Below are 24,014 nucleotides of genomic sequence, written 5' to 3'. Positions count from 1 at the left end.
TGGCTCACAGGGCTATGTACCTAATACATGAACTTGAACTTGATAAGTCAGCAGCCTTCAGACAATCCCCGCGTCTCCGTCGGCTGTGTGGAACTTCCACATTACTGTGACGGGAGGCCAATGTCGAGAAGACTGTCCGTTCTAGTTGTTAAATGTGACAACACTTCACCATGATAATCTGATGTGCTAGTATCACCATATGATGAGCCAGTGTTTTTAATTCGCTGTCGTTGGCTATCAGGATTGTCATTTAACTCACCGGTGAGTGGGTAGGTGGGTGAGAGATTTAATTTGTGAATTAGTGGGTGGGTGAATGAGTGAATGAGTGAGCAGGTGAGTGAGTGGATGAGTGAGTGGATGAGTGAATGAGTGAGTGGATATGAGTGAAAGAGTGAGTGAATTAGTGGGTGGGTGAGTAAATGAGTGGATGAGCAGGTGAGTGGATGAGTGGATGGCTGAGTGGATATTATGAGTGAGCAGCTGAGTGGCTGAGTGGGTGAGCGAGTGGGCGAGCGAGTGGCCGAGTGAGCGACTGAGTGAGCGTGTGAGCATGCCAGTGAGCGAGTGACTGGGCGACTCGCTGAGTGAGCAAGTGGGTGAGCGACTGAGCGTGTGGGTGAGCGAGTGGGTGAGCGAGTAGGCGAGCGAGTGGGTGAGCGAGTGAGAGACATGTGGACCGTGACGCCAGTCGGATTAAACAGTTTATAGACAACGCTGCGTTCACCAGGGCTGCCTGCTCAGGGATCGAACCCACGGCCCCCTCCCATAGCAGGCGAGGCAGTCAACATCTAGCCCCACGTGCTCCGGTGCCGATCACTTCAATGGCTCCTCCAACCCCTCGGGGTGACACATCCTTTCCGCTGCTCCGTATTCTCCCTCCCTCCCTTCCTTCCGCTGCGTTGGCCGTCACGGCTCTTCGCTGGCCCAGCAGCCATCGCCCGCCGTGAGGGCGCGGGGAGACGCGCCACGGCCTGCTCAAGCCACGCTGTGCCCCTCCTACCACAACAAGCGCCACAACAACCACCACAACAAGCACCACAACAAGCGCCACAACAACCACCACAACAAACACCACAACAAGCACCACAACAACCACCACAACAAGCGCCACAACAAACACCACAACAAGCACCAACCATCACACTTCAACGCACTCACTCGCTCAACCACCCACTCAGACACTCACCCACCCATTCATACATCAACTCACTAATCCACCCACTCACTCACTCACCTATCCACCCACTCACTCACTCACTAACCTATCCACCCACTCACTCACTAATCCATCCACCCACTCACTGACTAACCCTCCACCCACTCACTGACTAATCCATCCACCCACCCACTCACCCATCCACCCACCCACCGCAGGCCACTTCAACCATCTCCCTGCCGCTCCCCTCGCACCACTCCACTGCGGAAGAGCCTCCTCCTCCTCCACTTCCTCATCCACCACCACCACCACCTCCACCACCTCCTCCTCCTCTCCTCCACCACCACCACCTCCTCCTCCACCACCACCACCTCCTCCTCTCCTCCTGTGCCCTGAGGGTGCTACATTGCTGCACGAGTCTCCCCAAGTTGCTCCCATCCCCCAATCCTCGGGGGGGGTCACAGGTCGGTCGTGTCCACCACGCACTTGATGAACAAGGTGTCGTCCCGCACGTAGGTCTGTTCCGACGAAACTAGGCGGGCGAGGGGGCAGAAGAGGGGGCAGCCGCTGGCCACGTTGAGGTCCCCGGTGGGGCGCTGGAAGGAGGAGGTGGTGGCGTCCGGGCGGAAGGCGTCGACCACGTGGTCACGGCGCGAGCTCTGGTCCAGCAGCATCAGGGTCACCTGGGGAGGGCGCGGGGGGAGGGGAGGAGGGGTCACGGTGGTAGTGTTGGTGACGGTGGTGGTGTTGGTGGTGGTGGTGATGGTGGTGGTGGTGATGGTGGTGGTGGTGTTGGTGGTGGTGATGGTGGCGATGGTGGTGGTGGTGATGGTGGTGGTGATGGTGGTGATGGCGATGACGGTAGCGGTTTACGGTGGTGGTGGTGATGGTGGTGATGGTGGTGATGGTGATGGTGGTGGTGATGGTGGTGGTGGTGTTGGTGGTGGTGGTGATGGTGGTGGTGGTGTTGGTGGTGGTGGTGATGGTGTAGGTGGTGGTGGTGATGGTGTAGGTGGTGGTGGTGATGGTGGCGATGGTGGTGGTGGTGATGGTGGTGGTGATGGTGGTGATGGCGATGACGGTAGCGGTTTACGGTGGTGGTGGTGATGGTGGTGATGGTGGTGATGGTGATGGTGGTGGTGTTGGTGATGGTGGTGTTGGTGGTGGTGGTGATGGTGGTGGTGATGGTGGTGATGGTGGCGATGGTGGTGGTGGTGATGGTGGTGGTGATGGTGGTGATGGCGATGACGGTGGCGGTTTACGGTGGTGATGGTGGTGGTGGTGGTGTTGGTGATGGTGATGATGGTGGCGATGGCAGTGGTGGCGACGATGGTGGCGGTGATGGTGGCGGTGGTGATGGTGGTGATGGTGGTGGTGATGGTGGTGGTGATGGTGGTGGTGGTGATGGTGGCGATGGCGGTGGTGGTGACGATGGTGGCAGCGATGGTTGCTACGACGATGCTGCTACTGCCGCTTTATGATGCTGGCGACGCCACCGCTACTTTAGGATGCTGGCGACGACGGTTGCTATGACAACGGTTGCTACGCTGCTGCCGCTGCCGTCACCTTCTGGCGGAAGGGCCAGCGCAGCGTGGCGTCGTGGTCGCCCCGCATGAGCACGAAGAAGAGCGACAGGTGCGAGTCCTTGCCAGCGCCGTCGCCGCTGGGGTACAGGCGCAGGCACATCTTGTAGCCGTAGCGGCTCGTGAAGAACGCTGCGGCGGGCACACGGGGGGGGGGCACCGATGATGACCGTGGCGGTGGCGGTGGTCGCCGCAGCCACACGGAGAACCAAGGGGCGGCGTAAAGACAACGGCCATCACCACCATCACCACCACGATCACCACGATCACCATCATCACCACGATCACCACCACCACGATCACCACCACCACCATCGTGATAACCAACGTGAGTGTGTGGGTGACGCTGTGCTTTATCCGCCCGGCGCTCCGCTCGTTGTTGTGAGCGTCACTCCTCTGCCCTCCAATTAATTACCACAAAACCACCGACAAAAAACAACAACAACCGCCATTCGCCACTAAGTGGCGGTGACGTCACTATGACGCTTGTGCCAGGCCAAAAAACACACACACACACAAACACCGTGCTCGCTCATCCGTTCCCGGCGCTAGCGCCAATCCGCTGCGGTGCCGTGGGCGGCGCTAGCGACCTGGCGAGTAGACGGCGAGCTGGCGCCCGCTGGCGGCGTCGCTGCGGCGCCGGCCCACGTCGCCGACCCGCCACACGAAGGAGCCGTCGTGGGACGAGAGCTCCAGGGTCGAGAGGCGCAGCGTCATGTCGGCCAGCGCCACCTCCCGCAGCGCCAGCTTGCGCTCCAGCGCTTGCAGCTGGGTAGGGGGGGGGGGGGCAGAGAGAGCGGTGGCGCCGCGATTAGCGCCGCGCTACAAAGAGCTCCCCGGGCGGAGAGGCCGAGTTGGATTCCGGCTCATGCCGCCAACAGCGGTGACGGATTTGTGTTCACAGAGTGAGTGAGCGTGAGTGTGTGTGGAGTGTGTGTACCACAGAGTGAGTGAGCGTGAGTGTGTGTGTCCATGATGACAGTGGCATTGCCCTTGTCGGCTGAGAGGATGACAATATAAACAATGTTTATTTTACTAGGCAAGGCCCACTGAGCTATGCAGGTCTTTGTAGAAGCGACCAGGCCACAAGTGATAGCTGAAAGGAAGTGGCTTGCCATCATCGTATGGAAATGTATAGCAGCAGCCCAATACTCTTAAACGCATGTTTCATAGATGTGGAGGGGAAAACCGCAGGGCCCGGAGAAAAGTCCACGTGAGAAAAGTCCAAATATACAGCAGCAGGCGTCAGGGTCGGGATTGAACCCACGACCTCCTGTAGACCAGGCGAGGTAGTTAACATCTCCTGGCCACCGTGATGATGATGATGATGAGAGAGAGACGCAAACTCCAAATACACAGCAGCAGGCGTCAAGGTCAGGATGGAACCCACGACCTCATGCACACCAGGCGAGGTAGCTAACAGCTCGCGGCCGCAGCGTCACAAGGCGAGAGGGGGGAGCTTCGTCTGTGAGGGTGGAGAGGGTGAAGGGGGTGAGGGGGGAGGGTGAAGGGGGTGAGGGGGGAGGGTGAAGGGGGTGAGGGGGGTGGGTGAGGGGCACGATACGAGATTTAACTTGGGGGCACTTCCTGTACAGAGGGGGGCGGGCGGCACTTCCTGGTAGAGAGGGGCGATAATTCCTGTAAATAGGCGCGGCACTTTCTGTCAAGAGAGGCGGGACTTCCTGAAGAGAGGTGTGTGCGTGTGTACGTGTGTGTACGTGTACGTGTGTGTACGTGTACGTGTGTGTGTACGTGTGTGAAGGTGTAGGTGTGTGTACGTGTGTGTGTATGTGTGTGTGTGTACGTGTGTGTGTACGTGTGTGTGTGTGTATGTGTGTGTGTGTACGTGTGTGTGTACGTGTGTGTGTGTGTAGGTGTCGTGGTGACGTCACCGCCACTTAGTGGCGAATGGCGGTTGTTGTGTGTAGGTGTGTGTGTAGGTGTGTGTGTAGGTGTGTGTACGTGTGTGTTTGTACGTGTGTGTGTACGTGTGTGTGTACGTGTGTGTGTGTGTAGGTGTGTGTGTATGTGTGTGTGTACGTGTGTGTGTACGTTTGTAGGTGTGTGTGTAGGTGTGTGTGTGTGTATGTACGTGTGTGTATCGGTGTTTGTGTACGTGTGTGTGTACGTGTGTGTGTACGTGTGTGTGTGTGTAGGTGTGTGTGTATGTGTGTGTGTACGTGTGTGTGTACGTTTGTAGGTGTGTGTGTAGGTGTGTGTGTGTGTATGTACGTGTGTGTATCGGTGTTTGTGTACGTGTGTGTGTACGTGTGTGTGTACGTGTGTGTGTACGTGTGTGGGCGGAGCCAGGCGGGGCCAGCCGGAGTGTGGGCGGAGCCAGGCTAAACGGGAGAGGAATGGTTGAGTGGTGGTGGTGGTTGAGTGGTGGTGGAGTGGTGGTGGAGTGGTGGTGGTGGTGGTGGAGTGGTGGTGGTGGTTGAGTGGTGGTGGAGTGGTGGTGGTGGTGGTTGAGTGGTGGTGGCGGTGGCGGCGGTGGCGGTGGTGGTGGCGGTGGCCGAGTGGTGGTGGTGGCCGCACCTTGCCGGTGAGCGTGGCGACGGCTCCACGCTCGGCCTGCCGCCGCGTGTGGGCCTCCCGTGCGGCGGCGGAGCAGCGCTCGGCCTGGCGGTCCAACGCGGCCACGGTGGCCTCCAGCGGGCCCAGCGAGCGCTCCAGCCTGGCGCAGCGCTGCTCCAGCGCCGCCGGAACCACCGCCGCCAACGCCGCCGCCTCCTTCCCGTCGCCTGGCGCCGCTGTCAACCGCACCGGCGAAATCGAAAATAGAAATTAATCTACGTAACAAAGGCTCATTCCTAGCAGCGGCTTTAACCGCACCACCTCTACATAACAAAAGGCTCAGTCCCATGTACACGCACCTTTACATCAGCCGCACCTTAACTCTTGGAACCTCCCAGTTCAACCAGTCTACACAACAAAGACTCATTCCTAACAGCGGTTTCAGCCACACCACCTCTACATAACAAAAGGCTCAGTCCCATGTACACGCACCTTTACATCAGCCGCACCTTAACTCTTGGAACCTCCCAGTTCAACCAGTCTACACAACAAAGACTCATTCCTAACAGCGGTTTCAGCCACACCACCTCTACATAACAAAAGGCTCAGTCCCATGTACACGCACCTTTACATCAGCCGCACCTTAACAACTCTTGGAACCTCCCAGTTCAACCAGTCTACACAACAAAGACTCATTCCTAACAGCGGTTTCAGCCGCACCACCTCTACATAACAAAAGGCTCAGTCCCATGTACACGCACCTTTACATCAGCCGCACCTTAACAACTCTTGGAACCTCCCAGTTCAACCAGTCTACACAACAAAGACTCATTCCTAACAGTGGTTTCAGCCGCACCACCTCTACATAACAAAAGGCTCAGTCCCATGTACACGCACCTTTACATCAGCCGCACCTTAACAACTCTTGGAACCTCCCAGTTCAACCAGTCTACACAACAAAGACTCATTCCTAACAGCGGTTTCAGCCGCACCACCTCTACATAACAAAAGGCTCAGTCCCATGTACACGCACCTTTACATCAGCCGCACCTTAACAACTCTTGGAACCTCCCAGTTCAACCAGTCTACACAACAAAGACTCATTCCTAACAGCGGTTTCAGCCACACCACCTCTACATAACAAAAGGCTCAGTCCCATTTACACCTTTACAGAAGCCGCACCTTAACAACTCTTGGAACCTCCCAGTTCAACCAGTCTACACAACAAAGGCTCATTCCTAGCAGCGGCTTCAGCCGCACCGAACCTCACAATAATAATATCCAGGGGCCTACCTTGGCTCCTCCCACCCTCAACCAGTATATATATACAAGGACGGTTTTCTTGGAATTTCTCATTTACTTGATACAGCAGTCGTGCTGTGACGGTTCCACCTGAAGACGGAAGCTTGTGTTACCTCCAAAACGTCGTGATTTTTATTTAAATTTTATTTTACTTTAATTAATTTTAATTTAAATTTTTTACCTACGTGACTTTACCGAAAAAACCTAAGAATAGAAATGAGGTGAATTAAAAAAACTTGTGGCGCGCTCGCTCACGAACTTATCGTTGATAAGCTATCGAGATCACAGATTCCCTGCTCACAATCACTATAATTGGAATGTAAAAACTATTTTATTATTTTACCAGCTAAGGCTCTTTTTTAGAAGCTACCTGGCTCTCACAAATGATAGAAGCTCAAGGATTTGGCTTATCACGTTTATCTAGATAATATATTAAGGGGAAATTTGTGAATGTGTGTGTCTGTTCGAAATGTTTAGCGTACTTCCCGACATGCAACAAACTTGAAATTTGGCATGTGGGCAGCTTCCAGACTGTACACAATGCAAAAAGAATAAAAATAGACTTTAGTATTTTGGGGGGGGGGCACAATAATGGATGTATTTTGCACGTCAAGTGAGCGGTGACGTCACATCTGTGATGTCACCCGCACGCGGCAGCGACAAGAATCCCAGCCGGGCAGTCTTAGCGAGTTTGCGCATCAAACAGAAACGGGAGTGAAGTGAAACCGCCGGCTCCTCACCGGCTCCTCCTTCAGCCCCGGCGGCCGCCGACGGCCTCCCGACACGTCTGGCGGCCCCCCCCCCGCCCCTCGCCGCCACCGCCACCTCCAGCCGGGACAACCTCAGCGCCAGCTCGGACAGGCGGCCGTCCGAAGCCGGATCCAACTGCGGGACCGATGCCCCCGCCGCAGCTGCAGCCGCACCACCACCACTGCCGCCGCCACCGCCGCCGTCACCGGCTGCTTCGGCGGTGGCGGCGCAAGCGGCCTGAGTCGGCAGCAGGCCGTGCAAGCGCAGCAGGAAGGAGCGCAGGATGGCGACGTGGGAGGCGGTCGCCAGCTGCTCGTGTCCCGCGAGCTTCTCAGCCTCGGCCTGCTCGGCGGGGAGTTGGCGAGTTAGCGGCGACCAGCGCGGGAAGTTGCTGCTGCTGCTGCTTGTCTACTGGCGGAAACCGAGCCGTGCCGTGCTGACGTCGCCAGTGCGGCGGGTGATGCGGTGGACGAGCGGAGACACGCGTGGGTGACGTGGTGGACGGGCAGAGGAGCGTGTGGGTGACGTGGTGGACGGGTGGAGGAGCGCGTGGGTGACGTGGTGGACAAGCGGAGACACGTGTGGGTGACGTGGTGGAGGGGTGGAGGAGTGCGTGGGTGACGTGGTGGACGGGCGGAGGAGCGTGGTGGGCGAGGCCGCGTGCTATCGCCGTGACGCACCTGGAAGGGGCACCCGATGTCTGCGAAGCGGCAGGGCCGCTTGACGCGGAGGCACGACTTCTCATGCAGAGGCAGCTGGGAGGGCGGCAAAAACAACAAGTTCCAGACGGCCACGCGGCCACGTTTCCACCACCACCCCCCCTTGGAGCCTTTCAAGGGCCGCTGCAGGCGCCCTGCGCCGCACAGGAGCTGCGGGTGTGCAGAACGCGCACACGCCCACACGTACACACACACGTACACACACACACGTACACACACACGTACACACACACGCACACACACACGTACACACGTACACACACACACATACACACATGCACACACACACGTACACATACATACACGTACATACACACACGAACACATACACACGTACACACACACGCACACACACGTACACACACACGTATGTACACAAACACGTACATACACACGTATGTACACAAACACGTACATACACACTCGTACATACACACACACTGATACACGCACACTCGTACACACACATGTACACTCGTACACACATGTACAGACACGCGTACATGCACGTACACACGTATCCACGCACGGACACATACACACAACATACACACACGTACACACACACGTACATACACACACGTACATACACACGCATGGACACACACACGTACATACACACGTATGTACACAAACACGTACATACACACTCATACATACACATACACTGATACACGCACACTCGTACACACACACGTACACACGCACGTACACACGTACACACGCACGTACACACGCACGTACACACGCACGTACACACGCACGTACGCACGTACACACGCACGTACACACGCACGTACACACGCACACACGCACGTACACACGCACACACGCACGTACACACGCACACACGCACGTACACACGCACGTACACACGTACACACGTACCCACGCACGTACACACGTACACACGTACACACACACGTACACACGCACGTACACACGTACACACGCACGTACACACGCACGTACGCACGTACACACGCACGTACACACGTACACACGCACGTACACACGTACACACGCACGTACACACGTACACACGCACGTACACACGCACACACGCACGTACACACGTACACACGCACGTACACACGCACACACGCACGTACACACGTACACACGCACGTACACACGCACGTACACACGTACACACGCACGTACACACGTACACACGCACGTACACACGTACACACGCACGTACACACGTACACACGCACGTACACACGCACGTACACACGTACACACGCACGTACACACGTACACACGCACGTACACACGTACACACGCACGTACACACGTACACATGCACGTACACACGCACACACGCACGTACACACGTACACACGCACGTACACACGCACACACGCACGTACACACGTACACACGCACGTACACACGCACGTACACACGTACAGTCGCACGTACACACGTACACACGCACGTACACACGTACACACGCACGTACACAGGTACACATGCACGTACACACGTACACACGCACGTACACACGCACACACGCACGTACACACGTACACACGCACGTACACACGCACACACGCACGTACCTTCTCTCTGGGTATCTTGCGCTTCCCGCACGCAGTGCAGGTCGTGGGGAACTTTGGGCAGGTGAGGTCGTGCTCCTAAAACACAAAAGCATCAACCCCCGGTGTAGCCTCACAGGCTGTCGGGGCAAGAGCCGATCCCGACCCTGACGCCCGCTGTATATTGCGTGTGTGTGTACGTGTGTGAGTGTACGTGTGTGTGTGTATGTGTGTGTGTACGTGTGTGAGTGTACGCGTGTGAGTGTACGTGTGTGTGTGTACGTGTGAGTGCACGTGTGTGTGTGTACGTGTGTGTGTACGTGTGAGTGTATGTGTACGTTTGTGTATACGTGTGTGTGTGTACGTGTGAGTGTACGTGTGTGTGTGTACGTGTGTGTGTACATGTGTGTAAACGTGTGTGTGTGTACGTGTGAGTGTACGTGTGTGTGTGTACGTGTGTGTGTGTACATGTGTGAGTGTACGTGTGTGTGTGTACGTGTGTGTGTGTGTACGTGTGTGAGTGTACGTGTGTGTGTGTACGTGTGTGAGTGTACGTGTGTGTACGTGTGTGAGTGTACGTGTGTGAGTGTACGTGTGTGTGTGTGTACGTGTGAGTGTACGTGTGTGTGTGTGTGTACATGTGTGTGTGTGTACGTGTGTGTGTGAGTGTACGTGTGTGAGTGTACGTGTGTGAGTGTACGTGTGTGTGCGCATTCTGCACACCGGCAGCTCCTGTGCGGTGCAGGGTGCCCGGCAGTGCCTGCAAGGCGCTGTGCGTGCGGGGCAGCTCTTCTGGGCGTGCTCCGCCAACTCGCGGAGTCGCACGCGGCCACCACACGCAGGGCACGCGGCCCAGCGGAGCTCACAAGACGACTCGTGACCCTAGCACACACACACGCACGTACACACACACGCACGTACATGTACACACACACATGTACACACATGCACACACACACGTACACACACGCACACACACACGTACACACACACACACACGTACACACACATGTACACACGCACACACACACACGTACACACACACGCACACACACACACGTACACACACACGTACACACACACATGTACAAACACGAACAAAACAATAACAACCGCCGTTGGCCACTAAGTGGCGGTGACATCACCACGGCACTTGTGCCAGACTATGCGCACGTTAAGGCCACGTCAAGTGTCGAACATCCACTGGCAGGTCACGGGACAGACCCAGGTGCTACGGGTTGACTGAGATGAGTGGTCGATGCACCACCTGTGCCCCCTACTGTGCCAACTTGTTGTGCTTTAGCCACCCGGCGCTCTGCTCGTTGTTGTGAGCGTCGCTCCGCTGCCCTCTGTTGTTGTTGGAGGGCGACTGCCTCCAACTGCCCAGTAGCAGCGTCCTTCATGAGCCTCCTCCACAGAGGCCGATCTTGACACCGCTGGTACCAGTCATCAGCAAGTCCACTCAGCTCCACGTTTTCTTGTACTACATCACTCCATCTCTTCTCTAGCCCGTGCCGCGCCCCTTTAGCTCTTTCTGGCCGAACAAAAGCTGTTTAGGCATGCGGTGGCTGGGCATGCGGGCTACATGACCCAGCCATCGCAGCCTTGCCTGCCGGAGGAGCTCACCGATGGGACTTTGTCCAGATCTTTCAAGGATTTGTGAGCTCCTCATACAATTCAGCCTGCAGGTTAAACCCAGGATGGATCGCAGGCAGGCCAGGCTGAATGTTTCTAAATGGCGAAAATGTTCCATTAGGGGGGGTCCACGTTTCGCAAGCGTAGACAAGGAGGGGAAAATAAAAGACCCAAAGCTTCGTGAGGAGTGACAGACCAGGTAGCTTCCACACAGCATTACACAGCTGATGAAAATATATTGCCGCTCGACTGATTTGGAGTGAGACCTCTGCTGTTAAACTGGAGCCGGTCATAAGCACACTGCCCAGGTATGGGAAACTTGCCACTCCCTCCACGACTGCCCTATCACCAATAGGGGAGTTGAGAAGGTGGAGTGTTTGATGGCACAAAATACCCAGGCAGGTGCTTAGTTTTGGTGGCGCTGATGGTAAGGCCCCACCTCTTAGTGACACGCTCCAGTCTAAGCAGCAGCGCCTCCAACTCCTCTGAATGAGCAGCAATCACCAAATCATCGGCATACATAACATGGTTGACCAATAGGAAGCCATCCCTCGATCGCTCCCGGGCATCGATCAGCCTCCCATAATATCTGTACCAGATAGAGATTCCTCCGATACAGCAATGGAAGGCTTTTCAAACTACGTGGTCAAAAAAATGTTAAATAATGTAGGAGCCAGAGGACATCCCTGTCGCACCCCAAGGCGAAGAGGGAATGGCTCCGACTCCCGGCCACGCAGCTTTACCCAGACTCTGGATCGCCTTCCGTGCTTCAACAGATGGCACTCCAGCCAGCTACTCACAGGGGGTCACTACTTCTTCCAATATTTGAGGCACCGCAGCCTCAGCAGGGTCATCCCCACATTGCCCCATGATGTTTTCAGGACTGTGGGATTTCCCCTCCCTCAAAATCCTACAAAAATGCTCACCAAACCTGCAAACCTGTTCCTGGGATTGGAGATCAGATCAGGATGGTGATAGGTGTGGTGCCGCAAGTAACTTTTTTGATGGAATTGACGAGTGATTTATGATCATGGGCTACTGAGGCAGATGCCATCTCCTCAGCAGCCCGTGATGACCAGTCATCCTTGCAGCACGTCACGGCTCTCCGAACCTCCGAGCGAAGGCTGCGGTAAGCCTCCTCATTCTCTGACGTGGGATGCTGTAGCCGATGAGAGTGGGCCTGTCGCTTTTTCTCAGCGAGCCAGAACACTTCCTCTGTCAGCCAGGGTCTCTGGGGAGGTCTAAACCGCGTATTAAAAGCAGCCGCTGCAGCTGCATGATCCACAGTCCTAAACCTCGCCCATTTACCCTCGACATCAGGAGGAGTGGGGGACGATGCCAACCCCAGCTGCAAGCGATGATGAAATTCTCGCTTGAAACTTTCATCAACTAGCTGAGGCCAGGCCACTGTGGGTTTGAATGGGGTCCTAGATGGACATCCACCACTGGAATTGAATAATGGCAGGCGCATCTTACAGATGACAAACCGATGGTCAGTGGTGGGCAGATCAGCTCCACGGTAGGTCCTGGTGTCAAGGACATGAGCCCGCATCTGCTGCTCTATCACGATGTAGTCCAGCAGATGTTCTTGCTTGGACCCGGCATGCATCCACGTTTTGTAGATGCGCCGATGCCGGAACAGCGTGTTGGTAATTACAAGCCCATGGGCTACACAGAAGTCTAGCAGCCTCCTACCCTTGTTATTGAGCTGATCTGGCCCATGCCTTCCAGTGCGGTAACCACCACAAACACAAAGATCCCCTGCATAGCCTTAACAGACTGTTGGAGCAAGTGCTGTTAATGAGCACCTATGAAGGCCGGAACGGCACACGAGGGGGTGGGTGGCCAGCACCACGCCCAACCGCCTTTGTTTCCCCAGTGGCAATGTTTACACACCGCACCAGGTACTCATTTGAGGCTGAGTCGATGTAGGAAAGGCCCAGGACTGGTTCAAATAATCGTCACTGGTGTTGGCCGTGAGCGGGTTTCGAAGTCGGGTCGGCGGGTTCATAGCGCAGTGCACTAACCACTACACTACCGCTCCCCACAACTGTACACACACACGTACACATACACGTAGTACACACACATATACACACACACACATCTACACACACAAATATATACACACACACATATACACACGACAGCAAATGAGCTGTCTCTACCCTGGTCTCTCCTTGAACTCATCCACTCACTCACTCACACTCACTCACACTCACTCACTCACACACTCACTCACCCACTTACTCACTCACTCACCCACTCACTGACCCACTCACTCACCCACCCACTCACCCAGCAAATGAGCCGTCTCTATCCTGGTCTCTCCTTGAACTCATCCACTCACTCACTCACACTCACTCACACTCACTCATCCACTCACTCACACTCACTCACTCACACTCACTCACACACTCACTCACTCACCCACTTACTCACTCACCCACTTACTCACTCACCCACTTACTCACTCACTCACCCACTCACTGACTCACACACTCACTCACTCACCCACCCACCCACTTATCCACTCAAACGCTCACTCTGTAGAACACAAATTCCACACACATTTCCAGAAGGAGACGAGCGGAGGGACGAGCGGTGGGGCGAGCGGAGAGACGAGCGGAGGGGCGAGCGGAGGGGCGAGCGGAGGGACGAGCGGAGGGACGAGCGGAGGGACGAGCGGAGGGGCGAGCGGAGGGCGAGCAGAGGGCGAGCGGAGGGCGAGCGGAGGGCGAGCGGAGGGACGATCAGAGGGGCGAGCGGAGGGGCGTTGACCGCTCACTCACATCGTAGTCTCTCACGATGCCGGACCACGAGCAGCCCGGGTTGGTGCAGCGAGCGGGGAGTTGGTCCACCTCACGGCGAGTCGCCCGGTCAGGGAAACACTGGTGGACAACGCAAGGGGGATGAGCGGCAGCTGTTGTTGTTGTCATCGTTGTGGTGGTTGTGGGAGATATTGCGTCTGTGATGGTCACTGGGGCTGTGCAGTGCGTGGTGAGGCTGTTGTGGTGGTGATAGTTGTGGTGGTGGTGGCATTGTGTGGGTGCAATGATTCTTGTGGTGGTGGTGGCATTGTGTGGGTGCAATGATTCTTGTGGTGGTGGTGGTGGCATTGTGTGGGTGCAATGATTCTTGTGGTGGTGGTGGCATTGTGTGGGTGCAATGATTCTTGTGGTGGTGGTGGTGGTGGCATTGTGTGGGTGCAATGATTCTTGTGGTGGTGGTGGTGGCATTGTGTGGGTGCAATGATTCTTGTGGTGGTGGTGGTGGTGGCATTGTGTGGGTGCAATGATTATTGTGGTGGTGGTGGTGGCATTGTGTGGGTGCAATGATTCTTGTGGTGGTGGCATTGTGTGGGTGCAATGATTCTTGTGGTGGTGGTGGTGGCATTGTGTGGGTGCAATGATTCTTGTGGTGGTGGTGGCATTGTGTGGATGCAATGATTCTTGTGGTGGTGGTGGCATTGTGTGGGTGCAATGATTCTTGTGGTGGTGGTGGCATTGTGTGGGTGCAATGATTCTTGTGGTGGTGGTGGTGGTGGCATTGTGTGGGTGCAATGATTCTTGTGGTGGTGGTGGTAATGGCATTGTGTGGGTGCAATGATTCTTGTGGTGGTGGTGGTGGCATTGTGTGGGTGCAATGATTCTTGTGGTGGTGGTGGTGGCATTGTGTGGGTGCAATGATTCTTGTGGCGGTGGTGGTAGTGGTGGCATTGTGTGGGTGCAATGATTCTGGTGGTGGTGGTGGTTGTGGTGGCATTGTGTGGGTGCAATGATTATTGTGGTGGTGGTGGTGGTGATGGCATTGTGTGGGTGCAATGATTCTTGGGGTGGTGGTGGTGGCATTGTGTGGGTGCAATGATTTTGTGGTGGTGGTGGTTGTGGTGGTGGTGGTGGCATTGTGTGGGTGCAATGATTCTTGTGGTGGTGGTGGCATTGTGTGGGTGCAATGATTTTTGTGGTGGTGGTGGTTGTGGTGGTGGTGGTGGCATTGTGTGGGTGCAATGATTCTTGTGGTGGTGGTGGCATTGTGTGGGTGCAATGATTCTTGTGGTGGTGGTGGTAGTGGTGGTGGCATTGTGTGGGTGCAATGATTCTTGTGGTGGTGGTGGTAGTGGTGGTGGCATTGTGTGGGTGCAATGATTCTTGTGGTGGTGGTGGTAGTGGTGGTGGCATTGTGTGGGTGCAATGATTCTTGTGGTGGTGGTGGTAGTGGTGGTGGCATTGTGTGGGTGCAATGATTCTTGTGGTGGTGGCGATTGTTGTGGCGTGTCACCTGGTTGTTGGGCGACGAGTACAATTCCTCTTCGTGAGTTCCTTCTTCCTGACAACGAGGGCACAACCATTGCTCTGGCCTGCGGGAGCAACAACCACAACAACCTCAACAACCGTATAATACAATCACCTCCCTCGGCTCAAGCTCCCCCCCTCTCCCCACTCACGCACAAAGATCCCCCATATAGCCTTGTCAGACTGGTGGGGCAAGTGCTGTTAGCAAGCACCTATGAAGGCTGGAACGGTACACGAGGAGGTGGGTGGCAAGCACCACGCCAGACCGCCTTTGTCTCCCTAGTGGCAATGTTTACACACCGCACCAGGTACTCATTTGAGGCCGAGTCGACCTAGGGGAAGCCCGGGACCGGTTCAGATAATCGTCACTGGTGTTAGCCGTGATACGAAATGGAACCCGGGTCGCCAGGTTCGTAGTGCTACACTACCGCTCCCCTCACACACACACACATACACACACACAGACACACACACAGACAACAACAACCGCCATTCGCCACTAAGTGGCGGTGACGTCACCACGACGCTTGTGCCAGGCCATGTGCACCTTGAGGCCACGTGAAGTGTCGAACGCCCGCTGGCAGGAGGTCACACACACACAGCCATACATACAGACACACACACGTGAGTGTACCCCCCCCCCACCTCGTGGCCAGCTTGCTGTGGCACCCGTGGCAGAAACGGTGGCCGCAGGGCGCCTGCACGGCCGCCCTGAGCAGGCGGCCGCAGGCGCCGCACAGGTACTTGAAGTCGGGCTCGTGCCGCAGCACCTCGAGCGGGTACCCGTCCCGCACGGGGGCCGACAGCACGGCCAACGCCTCCCCCATGATCCTCGCAATGCCTCCTCCTCCTGGCCCTGCTCCTCCTTTCTCCAGAGCGGTGGCAGCGTGCGAAGGCCCTGGGAGCGGGGAGACCGTGGTGGGTGTCTGCGTGCATGGCGAACGCCTCGGGTTCGGGCGCGCACGCGAAGGTAATGGAGGGATGGGGAGATGAGTAACGGGGAGGGGGAGAGGGTGGGGGGGAGGGGTGGGGGATATGCAGGGAGAGAGAAAAACAGGGAGGGAGGGACGGAATTGAGAAGGGGGAGACAGAGATGGGACAGGGAGGGAGAGATGGGACAGGGAGAGAGACGGGGAGGGGGAGACAAACAGAGAGGGAGGGAAGGAATAGAGAAGGGGGAGACAGAGATGGGACAGGGAGGGAGAGACAGACACACAGGGAGGGAGACAGGGAGGGAGAGACACACAGGGAGGGAGTGTATAGAGAAGGGGGAGAGAGATGGAACAGGGAGAGAGAGACAGACAAAGAGGGAGGGAGACAGGGAGGGAGAGACACACAGGGAGGGAGGGAAGGAATAGAGAAGGGGGAGACAGAGATGGAACAGGGAGAGAGAGACAGACACACAGGAAGGGAGACAGGGAGGGAGAGACAGACAGGGAGGGAGGGTATAGAGAAGGGGGAGAGAGAGAGAGATGGGACAGGGAGTTGGGATATGGAGGTAGTGAGATGGGATGGGGAAACAGAGGAGTGTTTTGTTAATCACTCTACCGAGCTGTGTCCGCCCTCTCCTCTACGAGCCGGGCGCCGGGTGGCTAATGCACAGTGAGGGGGGGGGATCACGGATGGATGTGCATCTCTGCCGAGCCACCTCAAGTGGTCAACCCACGGCGCCCGGGTCCGCCGCGTGACCTCCTGCGAGCGAGCGTCGCTTCAAAAAGTGCACGTAGCCTGGCACAAACGCCACGGTGACCTCACCGCCACTCGGCGGTAGCCGCTGTTGCGTTCCTGAAGAACACGGCGTTGTGGATAAACCGCGTTACAATAAATACCGTGTGCTGTAGGGGGGCGAAGTCGAGTCCGCGATAACGCCGCGAGATGCGTGCTTGGCTCAGTAGGTGGCACAGGTGGTGCATCGACCAGCCATCTCAGTCAGAGCCAGGTGCCATGGGTCTGTCCCGTGACCTCCTGCCAGTGGGCGTTCGACACTTCACGTGGCCTCAAGGTGCACATGGCCTGGTACAAGCGTTGTGGCGACGTCACCGCCACAGTGGCGAATGGCGGCGGTTGTTGTTGTTGTTATCACTACCCCTTGAGCATTCCGTCAACTCACGCGCACACACACAGCTCCCTACCTCACAGTCGATCCCATATCCTTCACGCGCATCCGGGAACCTCACTCCAAAGTGAAGGGGGCTAACCCAAAGAGCCTACAGATACCCGAGGTTCAAGAAAGCCACTCGTATTAATAAGAGTACTTTTGGGCCCTACTCTTCCACACTTGGTCGCTACCAATGTGCTGGATTAGGTCGGCGTTTAAGGCTCTTACTCCGGCAGCTGAATGAATCAAACCTCTGGGGTGGAAGATCTTTATACCGCTGGCAGTGCAGAGGCGGGGAAATTTTTTAAGATTCTGTTTAACGCACGGCGGTGCTTATTACAATGAATCATTGAGGATTTCCCATTGACCGTACCGGCTTTCAATAATACAGTACGGAAAGTCCTCGCTTAACAATAACCTATTGAAACTGAACTACTCTTATATTTGACCAGGGAAGGCCCCGCTGAGGTATACAAGTCTTTTTCAGGAGTGACCTGGCCACAGATGACAGCTCAACGATTGGCTTATCACACGGACATTTATAGCAGCCGAATACTCTTAAACCACGTGACTTTGATTATAAATGTGGAGGATTTTTCTCCGGAGGACCCAGGGAAAAATCCACACGCCCACGGTAAGAGAGAGACGCAAACTTCAAATACACAGCAGCAGGCGTCAGGGTCGGGGTCGAACCCACGACCTCCTGCACACCAGGCGAGGTAGTTAACATCTCATAGCCACCGTGATGATGATGAGAGAGAGACGCAAACTCCAAATATACAGCAGCAGGTGTCACGGTCGGGATCGAACCCACGACCTCCTGCCTACCAGGCGAGGGAGTTAACATCTCCTAGCCACCAGCCATGGTTAATCCACTGCTGGATGATGAAAACCTCTCCCATTTCTTTTGCACGACGATCCTGCGACGTTTGCGACCTCCCGAACGATTGAATCGACGTGCCGAAGATGCGTGGTGCCACGTGCGCCTTCAGATGGGAAATAACACTACCTGCTCTCTTCGGCGATAAACATCAGCAACGGCAAATACAGGGTGTTCAAAAGAATGTTAACACTTACATGGGACTATCGTTTTTCATGGAAAAAGAACGGATAACACAGTGTGACGTGAAAACATTCCTGCGGAGGGAGCTGGTGGGTTGCTCGGTCAATGGCCTGCAGGGTCAACGGCCAGGGCGTGGTGTATTCCGCAAATATGGCCGACTGTGAGGGCGGGCACAAGCCGGCGTGAGTAGGTTAAACGTTGAGTTTTATAAGGGCACCACGGGGTGACCAGCCCCTCCCCACCCAGCCCCACCCCCCACCTAGCCCCTCCCCACCCAGCCCCACCCAGCCCCACCCCTCCCCACCCTCCCCACCGAGCCCCTCCCCACCCAGCCCCTCCCCACCCTCCCAGCCCCTCCCTCCCCACCCAGCCCCTCCCTGCACGCCGGACGGACACAATAATCCTCTGTGGGCTGATGGAACCAGTGGGTTCCTACCAGTATAACAAATGTGATGTCAGTAGCTTCAGAAAGTCAGAGAGTCTCTCTCACGTGTTTGCCATCGTTGTCAATAGGCCTCGGGCAAGGTAAGGTAAAAGTTAAAATGTAAAAAAAACCTACCTTTACCCTATCTTTTACCTTGCCACAATACAATCACTCTACCCTACCTTTCACCCTTCAGCAGGTAAGGTAAAAAAAAGGTAATGGGTAAAAAGCAACGAGCCTACCTTTTACCCTACCTTTTACCCTACCTTTTACCCTACCTTTTACCCTTACCGCATACAAATTACCCGATTACAGGGTAATTACTGGGGTACTACTTACTACACATGAACAAGGTTCATAACGGTAAATGCTATAAGGTAGAGCGCTTTATTCATATAGAATACTCTCCATTATTCCAATTTTATACGCTTGTTGTTGTTGTTGCATCCTAAAATCTTGTAACTCAATTTTAACCCACTTCCCAATGTGGTATCGACTGCAAACTTGGTATACTTATGTCATACTGATGACAATACTATATTCTATCATAAAAAAAACTAATATTATTAAACAATATTTTGTATATGTTATGTTTCGGCTTGGGTCTAATTGTCCACGCTCAACTGACGTTGGCTGTAATTGGCCACGGTCCCTTACGTTGTGGCAAACTTCGGGGCCACTTCCTGGAGTCGTGGAGTTCTGCCATCACGAGTACATCTAATAAAATTGTGTTTTTTAAAAAGTTTGTTTTAATATTACTTGTTAAATGGAGGCCACGGACTGCGCCACGGAGCTTCTAGCGGTAAACAAGGCGCCGTATTTACCGGGTAATACCTCGCGCTACCTTTACGCTACCGGGTGATTCTTCCGAGCTACCTTACCCTGTACCCTTGACCTTACCCCTTGGCATGTCGACACCTTTACCCTTACCCTTTTACCCGCTAAAAGGGTAAATTACCTTCCCTTGCCGAGGCCTACTCCAGAGCCCGGAGGCAGCAACATTTCTCGTGGTTTTGTTGCAAATTCTCAGAAGCGTTAAATACATTTTTATTCTTTGGGACTTTTGGTAAAGCCGCGTAGATAGAAAATAATACTGGTAGGAACCTCCTGGTTACACCAGCCCACAGGGGATTATTGTGTCCGTCCGTCCGTCGTGCAGGGAGGGGCTGGGTGGGGAGGGAGGGGCTGGGTGGGGAGGGGAGGGTGGGAAGGGGCTGGGTGGGGAGGGTGGGGAGGGGCTGGGTGGGGGAGGGTGGGGATGGGCTGGGTGGGGAGGGTGGGGATGGGCTGGGTGGGGAGGGTGGGGAGGGGCTGGGTGGGGATGGGCTGGGTGGGGAGGGTGGGGAGGGGCTGGGTGGGGAGGGTGGGGATGGGGCTGGGTGGGGAGGGTGGGGATGGGCTGGGTGGGGAGGGTGGGGATGGGCTGGGTGGGGAGGGTGGGGAGGGGCTGAGGTGGGGATGGGTGGGGAGGGTTGGGGATGGGCTGGGTGGGAGGGTGGGGATGGGCTGGGTGGGGAGGGTGGGGATGGGCTGGGTGGGGAGGGTGGGGAGGGGCTGGGTGGGGAGGTGGGAGGGCTGGGTGGGGAGGGTGGGAAGGGGCTGGGTGGGGAGGGTAGGGATGGGCTGGGTGGGGAGGGTGGGGAGGGGCTGGGTGGGGAGGGTGGGGATGGGCTGGGTGGGGAGGGGAGGGTGGGGAGGGGCTGGGTGGGGAGGGGCTGGGTGGAGAGGGGAGGGTGGGAGGGGCTGGGTGGGGCTGGGTGGGGCTGGGTGGGGAGGGGCTGGTCACCCCGTGGTGCCCTTATACAACTCAACGTTTCACCTACTCACGCCGGCTTGTGCCCGCCCTCACAGTCGGGAATATTTGCGGAATACACCACGCCGCCGTTGACCCTGCAGGCCATTGACCGTGCAACCCGACGTTCCTACCAGCTCCCTCCGCAGGACAGTGTGTTAACAATATCACAACAAGAGTGATCTCAAGAAGAGTGATCTTGTTGTTGTTACCAGACTGTTGAAACAGACTTCAGGGGCGAGTGCTGTGGACGAGTCGCGCCTGTGAAGGCCGGAACGGTAACACGAGGTGGACGGGCAAGCGACCACGCACGGCCGCCTTTATCTCCCCAGTGGCGATGATTGTTGTTATTGTTGTTCCACACTTCGAGCCCGTTCGAGACGCTGCTGGCGGCCGTGAGCGGGAATCGAACTCAGGGCCGGGTTGGTGGCTGAGCGTGTAGCGCGCTAACCGCTGCGCCACCGCTCCCCTCACAGGGCGGAATTCCCCTTAAGGACGTTAAATTTGAGACGATACATCCCAACGACAAAAATTAACTTCTGAACGACTTGTTTGTTTTGTTGTAAGCTACCCGGCACGTGGGCGTGTTGCCGTTTTATTTTTAACGTTTTAAAAGGTTTATTAACGACTTAGAATGACGATTTTTCGCGCGGATTTGACTTACCTACTCGGGCCGCATTGCGAGCGGTGGAGGGAGAGACACGCGGTCGCAGTCGAGTGGCACCAACTCGTTAGTTAATAACCAACTTGACCATTTAGTTTGTTATTGTTTACACCTCGCCTCGAAGGCGTTTTCAAACACAAATTCTGGGACGCTGTAGCCGTGGTAGAAGTGAAACTTGTATTGTTTAAATTGTCATTACGTCGGTGATGTAATAACTAATGAGACTTTTTTTCTAAATCCCTTTTTTTGTTAAACGCTGTCTTTGGTGCTAAATTGATATTCGCACTGTTAAAATGTTGAGCAAATAAAAAAAATGTAATTTTAATCTCGAGAAGAAAAACAATAAATAAATTTTAGTCGGAAGTGGAGGGGCACGCGCGCGCCAACTTCCGCTAAATCTACTTGAATTTTCTTTTTTATAACCAATTAAATCGTAATTTGTCCACCCTATTACAATTGTTTTCTCTAAGTGAAGCTCACAAAATTGCGTTGGAAATAATTTTGTTTGAAATTAATTTACCCGAAATATCTAAATTATTCGCATTGAGGCATCTTGGCCTACTACGGTGGCCGCTGAGATCCAAGTCCGCGTTTCGTTATTCCGATCCAATCCACTTCAGCAGGATGCAAAATTCACACAAACAAGGCACATTAAATTTCGATTTAAAGCTTTCGTGACTGCAGGGATTCATCTTCTTGGTTCTTTCGGTAAAGTCACGTAGAAGGGAAGTAATGAAATAATAAAAATAAAAAATCATAAAATAATTCTCACGACGTTTCGGCCACAACACAAGTAGCCGTCCTCATTAACTTTACTTTGAATGCAGTAAGTTTGTTTCAACACATCAAATACATACCATTCATAGTTACAGGGGTATTGCTTTAGTTCCTCGACCTAATTGGCTTTCCGAGCCGAATTCGATCAATATTATTATTATTTATTATCACACAGGATTTGTTTTTAAATGGAATGACAGAGCCGCAGTGAAGCGATGGAACAGACCCAGGGTGACCTCCTCCAGCGAATTACTTCGGCTGGTCGCCAGGGGATGGAGACCATCCATGGAGCAGTGGATAGAGCGTAGCTGCTGCTGCTGATGAAGATAACCAGTGGCCATCATATGCTGACACTGCCAAAACCATGAGAATGTGGACATTGTATACGGGCACACGATCCAGTAGCTCCTCCCACTACTCCGGTAGCTCCTCCCACTACTCCGGTAGCTCCACCCACTACTCAGGTAGCTCCACCCACTACTCAGGTAGCTCCACCCACTACTCAGGTAGCTCCACCCACTACTCAGGTAGCTCCACCCACTACTCAGGTAGCTCCTCCCACTACTCAGGTAGCTCCTCCCACTACTCAGGTAGCTCCTCCCACTACTCAGGTAGCTCCTCCCACTACTCATGTAGCTCCACCCACTACTCAGGTAGCTCCTCCCACTAGTGTGCTGTCGACACGTGAATCACTCTCAAGGTTGACGTCAGTTTTGTAACGATGTGCCGCCAACGTCCCACGTCACTTTACCGGTGAAGTGACGTCACTTTACCCGTGAAGTGACGTCACTTTACCCGTGAAGTGACGTCACTTTACCGGTGAAGTGACGTCACTTTACCGGTGAAGTGACGTCACTTTACCGGTGAAGTCTACGTCACTTTACCGGTGAAGTGACGTCACTTTACTGGTGAAGTCACGTGACTTTACCGAAAGAAACCAAAGAGAAATCTTTTTTGAGCAAAAAAACGGGACCCTTTGTCATTTTTGTAACCCCTCTTGTATTTTCTCTCTCCATACAATCTCCTTGATGACGATCGCCTGCGAGAGAAGGCACGGACACATCGAGTCGCGACGCCTTGACACCGCGCGGCAACGGGGAGCGACACCTCTCTGAGATCCATTCAGTCGGTTTGCTCCGAGCCCAGCGGGTCTATTACTCGTACTCTGGGGGTGACATCACCACCAACACCCCACTCCACCACCAACACCCCACTCCCCTCCACCACCACCCCACCTCCACCACCACCCCTCCCCCCTCCCACCACCACCACCACCCCTCCCCCCCTCCACCACCACCACACCCCTCCCCCCCTCCACCACCACCACCCCCACTCCACCACCACCCCTCCCCCCCTCCACCACCACCCCTCCCCCCTCCAACACCACCACCCCACTCCACCACCACCACCACCCTCTCCCCTCCACCACCACCACCCCCCTCCACCACCACCCCTCACCCCTCTCCCCCTGGGGGTGGCATCACCACCCCTCCCCCCTCCCCCCCCAAAGGGGGCAGCGCCACCAATGGGGGGGGGGGGGGGCCTTTGTGGGGGGTGCGTGACACGTGCCCACATTGGCTCCAGGTGGTGAACCATCGACGACACAAACTCAGCACGGCCCACGCGAGTTCCACACTTTACTTCTCCGCGTGATTATTAAAAACACAAACTGTTTACGACTGAGAACCAAAGAGC

General features: G+C 55.3%; 1 protein-coding gene across 4 annotated transcripts; it reads right to left on the bottom strand.

Annotated features, from left to right (window-relative positions):
• Positions 1-688: 688 nt before the first annotated feature.
• On the bottom strand, positions 689-21,843 carry LOC133361163 (TNF receptor-associated factor 2-like). 4 transcript variants are annotated; one of them, XM_061580045.1, is made up of 12 exons: positions 21,091-21,843; positions 16,147-16,399; positions 15,488-15,566; positions 13,999-14,097; positions 10,295-10,453; positions 9,596-9,670; positions 7,989-8,063; positions 7,299-7,650; positions 5,278-5,492; positions 3,330-3,507; positions 2,723-2,871; positions 689-1,839 (listed from the first exon to the last, which is right to left on the bottom strand). In XM_061580045.1, exons 2-12 carry the CDS (start codon positions 16,326-16,328, stop codon positions 1,615-1,617), a joined length of 1,788 nt encoding a protein of 595 aa, XP_061436029.1. In that variant the 5' UTR covers positions 16,329-16,399; positions 21,091-21,843; the 3' UTR covers positions 689-1,614. The 4 variants fall into 4 exon arrangements, with proteins under 4 accessions (XP_061436029.1, XP_061436028.1, XP_061436030.1 ...); XM_061580044.1 differs by having other exon boundaries at positions 16,147-16,446; positions 21,543-21,843; XM_061580046.1 differs by having other exon boundaries at positions 21,543-21,843.
• Between the last annotated feature and the right edge of the window lie 2,171 nt (positions 21,844-24,014).

The sequence above is a fragment of the Lethenteron reissneri genome, chromosome 71 (genome assembly GCF_015708825.2).
Source record: "Lethenteron reissneri isolate LAM-NWPU_2019-01 chromosome 71, ASM1570882v1, whole genome shotgun sequence".
NCBI classification, from domain to species: domain Eukaryota; kingdom Metazoa; phylum Chordata; class Hyperoartia; order Petromyzontiformes; family Petromyzontidae; genus Lethenteron; species Lethenteron reissneri.
Note: the sequence above shows the minus strand (reverse complement) of the source record. Positions and strands in the feature narration are given on the sequence as shown.

What these genes read in the sequence shown, in the direction of transcription:
- LOC133361163 (XM_061580043.1), bottom strand. Translation starts at nt 17,665, where the DNA reads ATGCGCGTGAAGGATATGGGATCGACTGTGAG. An exon ending in CACAGCAAGCTGGCCACGAG is followed by an intron (nt 15,567 to 16,146) that starts GTGGGGGGGGGG and finishes TTGCTCCCGCAG; the next exon opens with GCCAGAGCAATGGTTGTGCC. An exon ending in CGGGGCTGAAGGAGGAGCCG is followed by an intron (nt 5,493 to 7,298) that starts GTGAGGAGCCGG and finishes TGCGGTTGACAG; the next exon opens with CGGCGCCAGGCGACGGGAAG.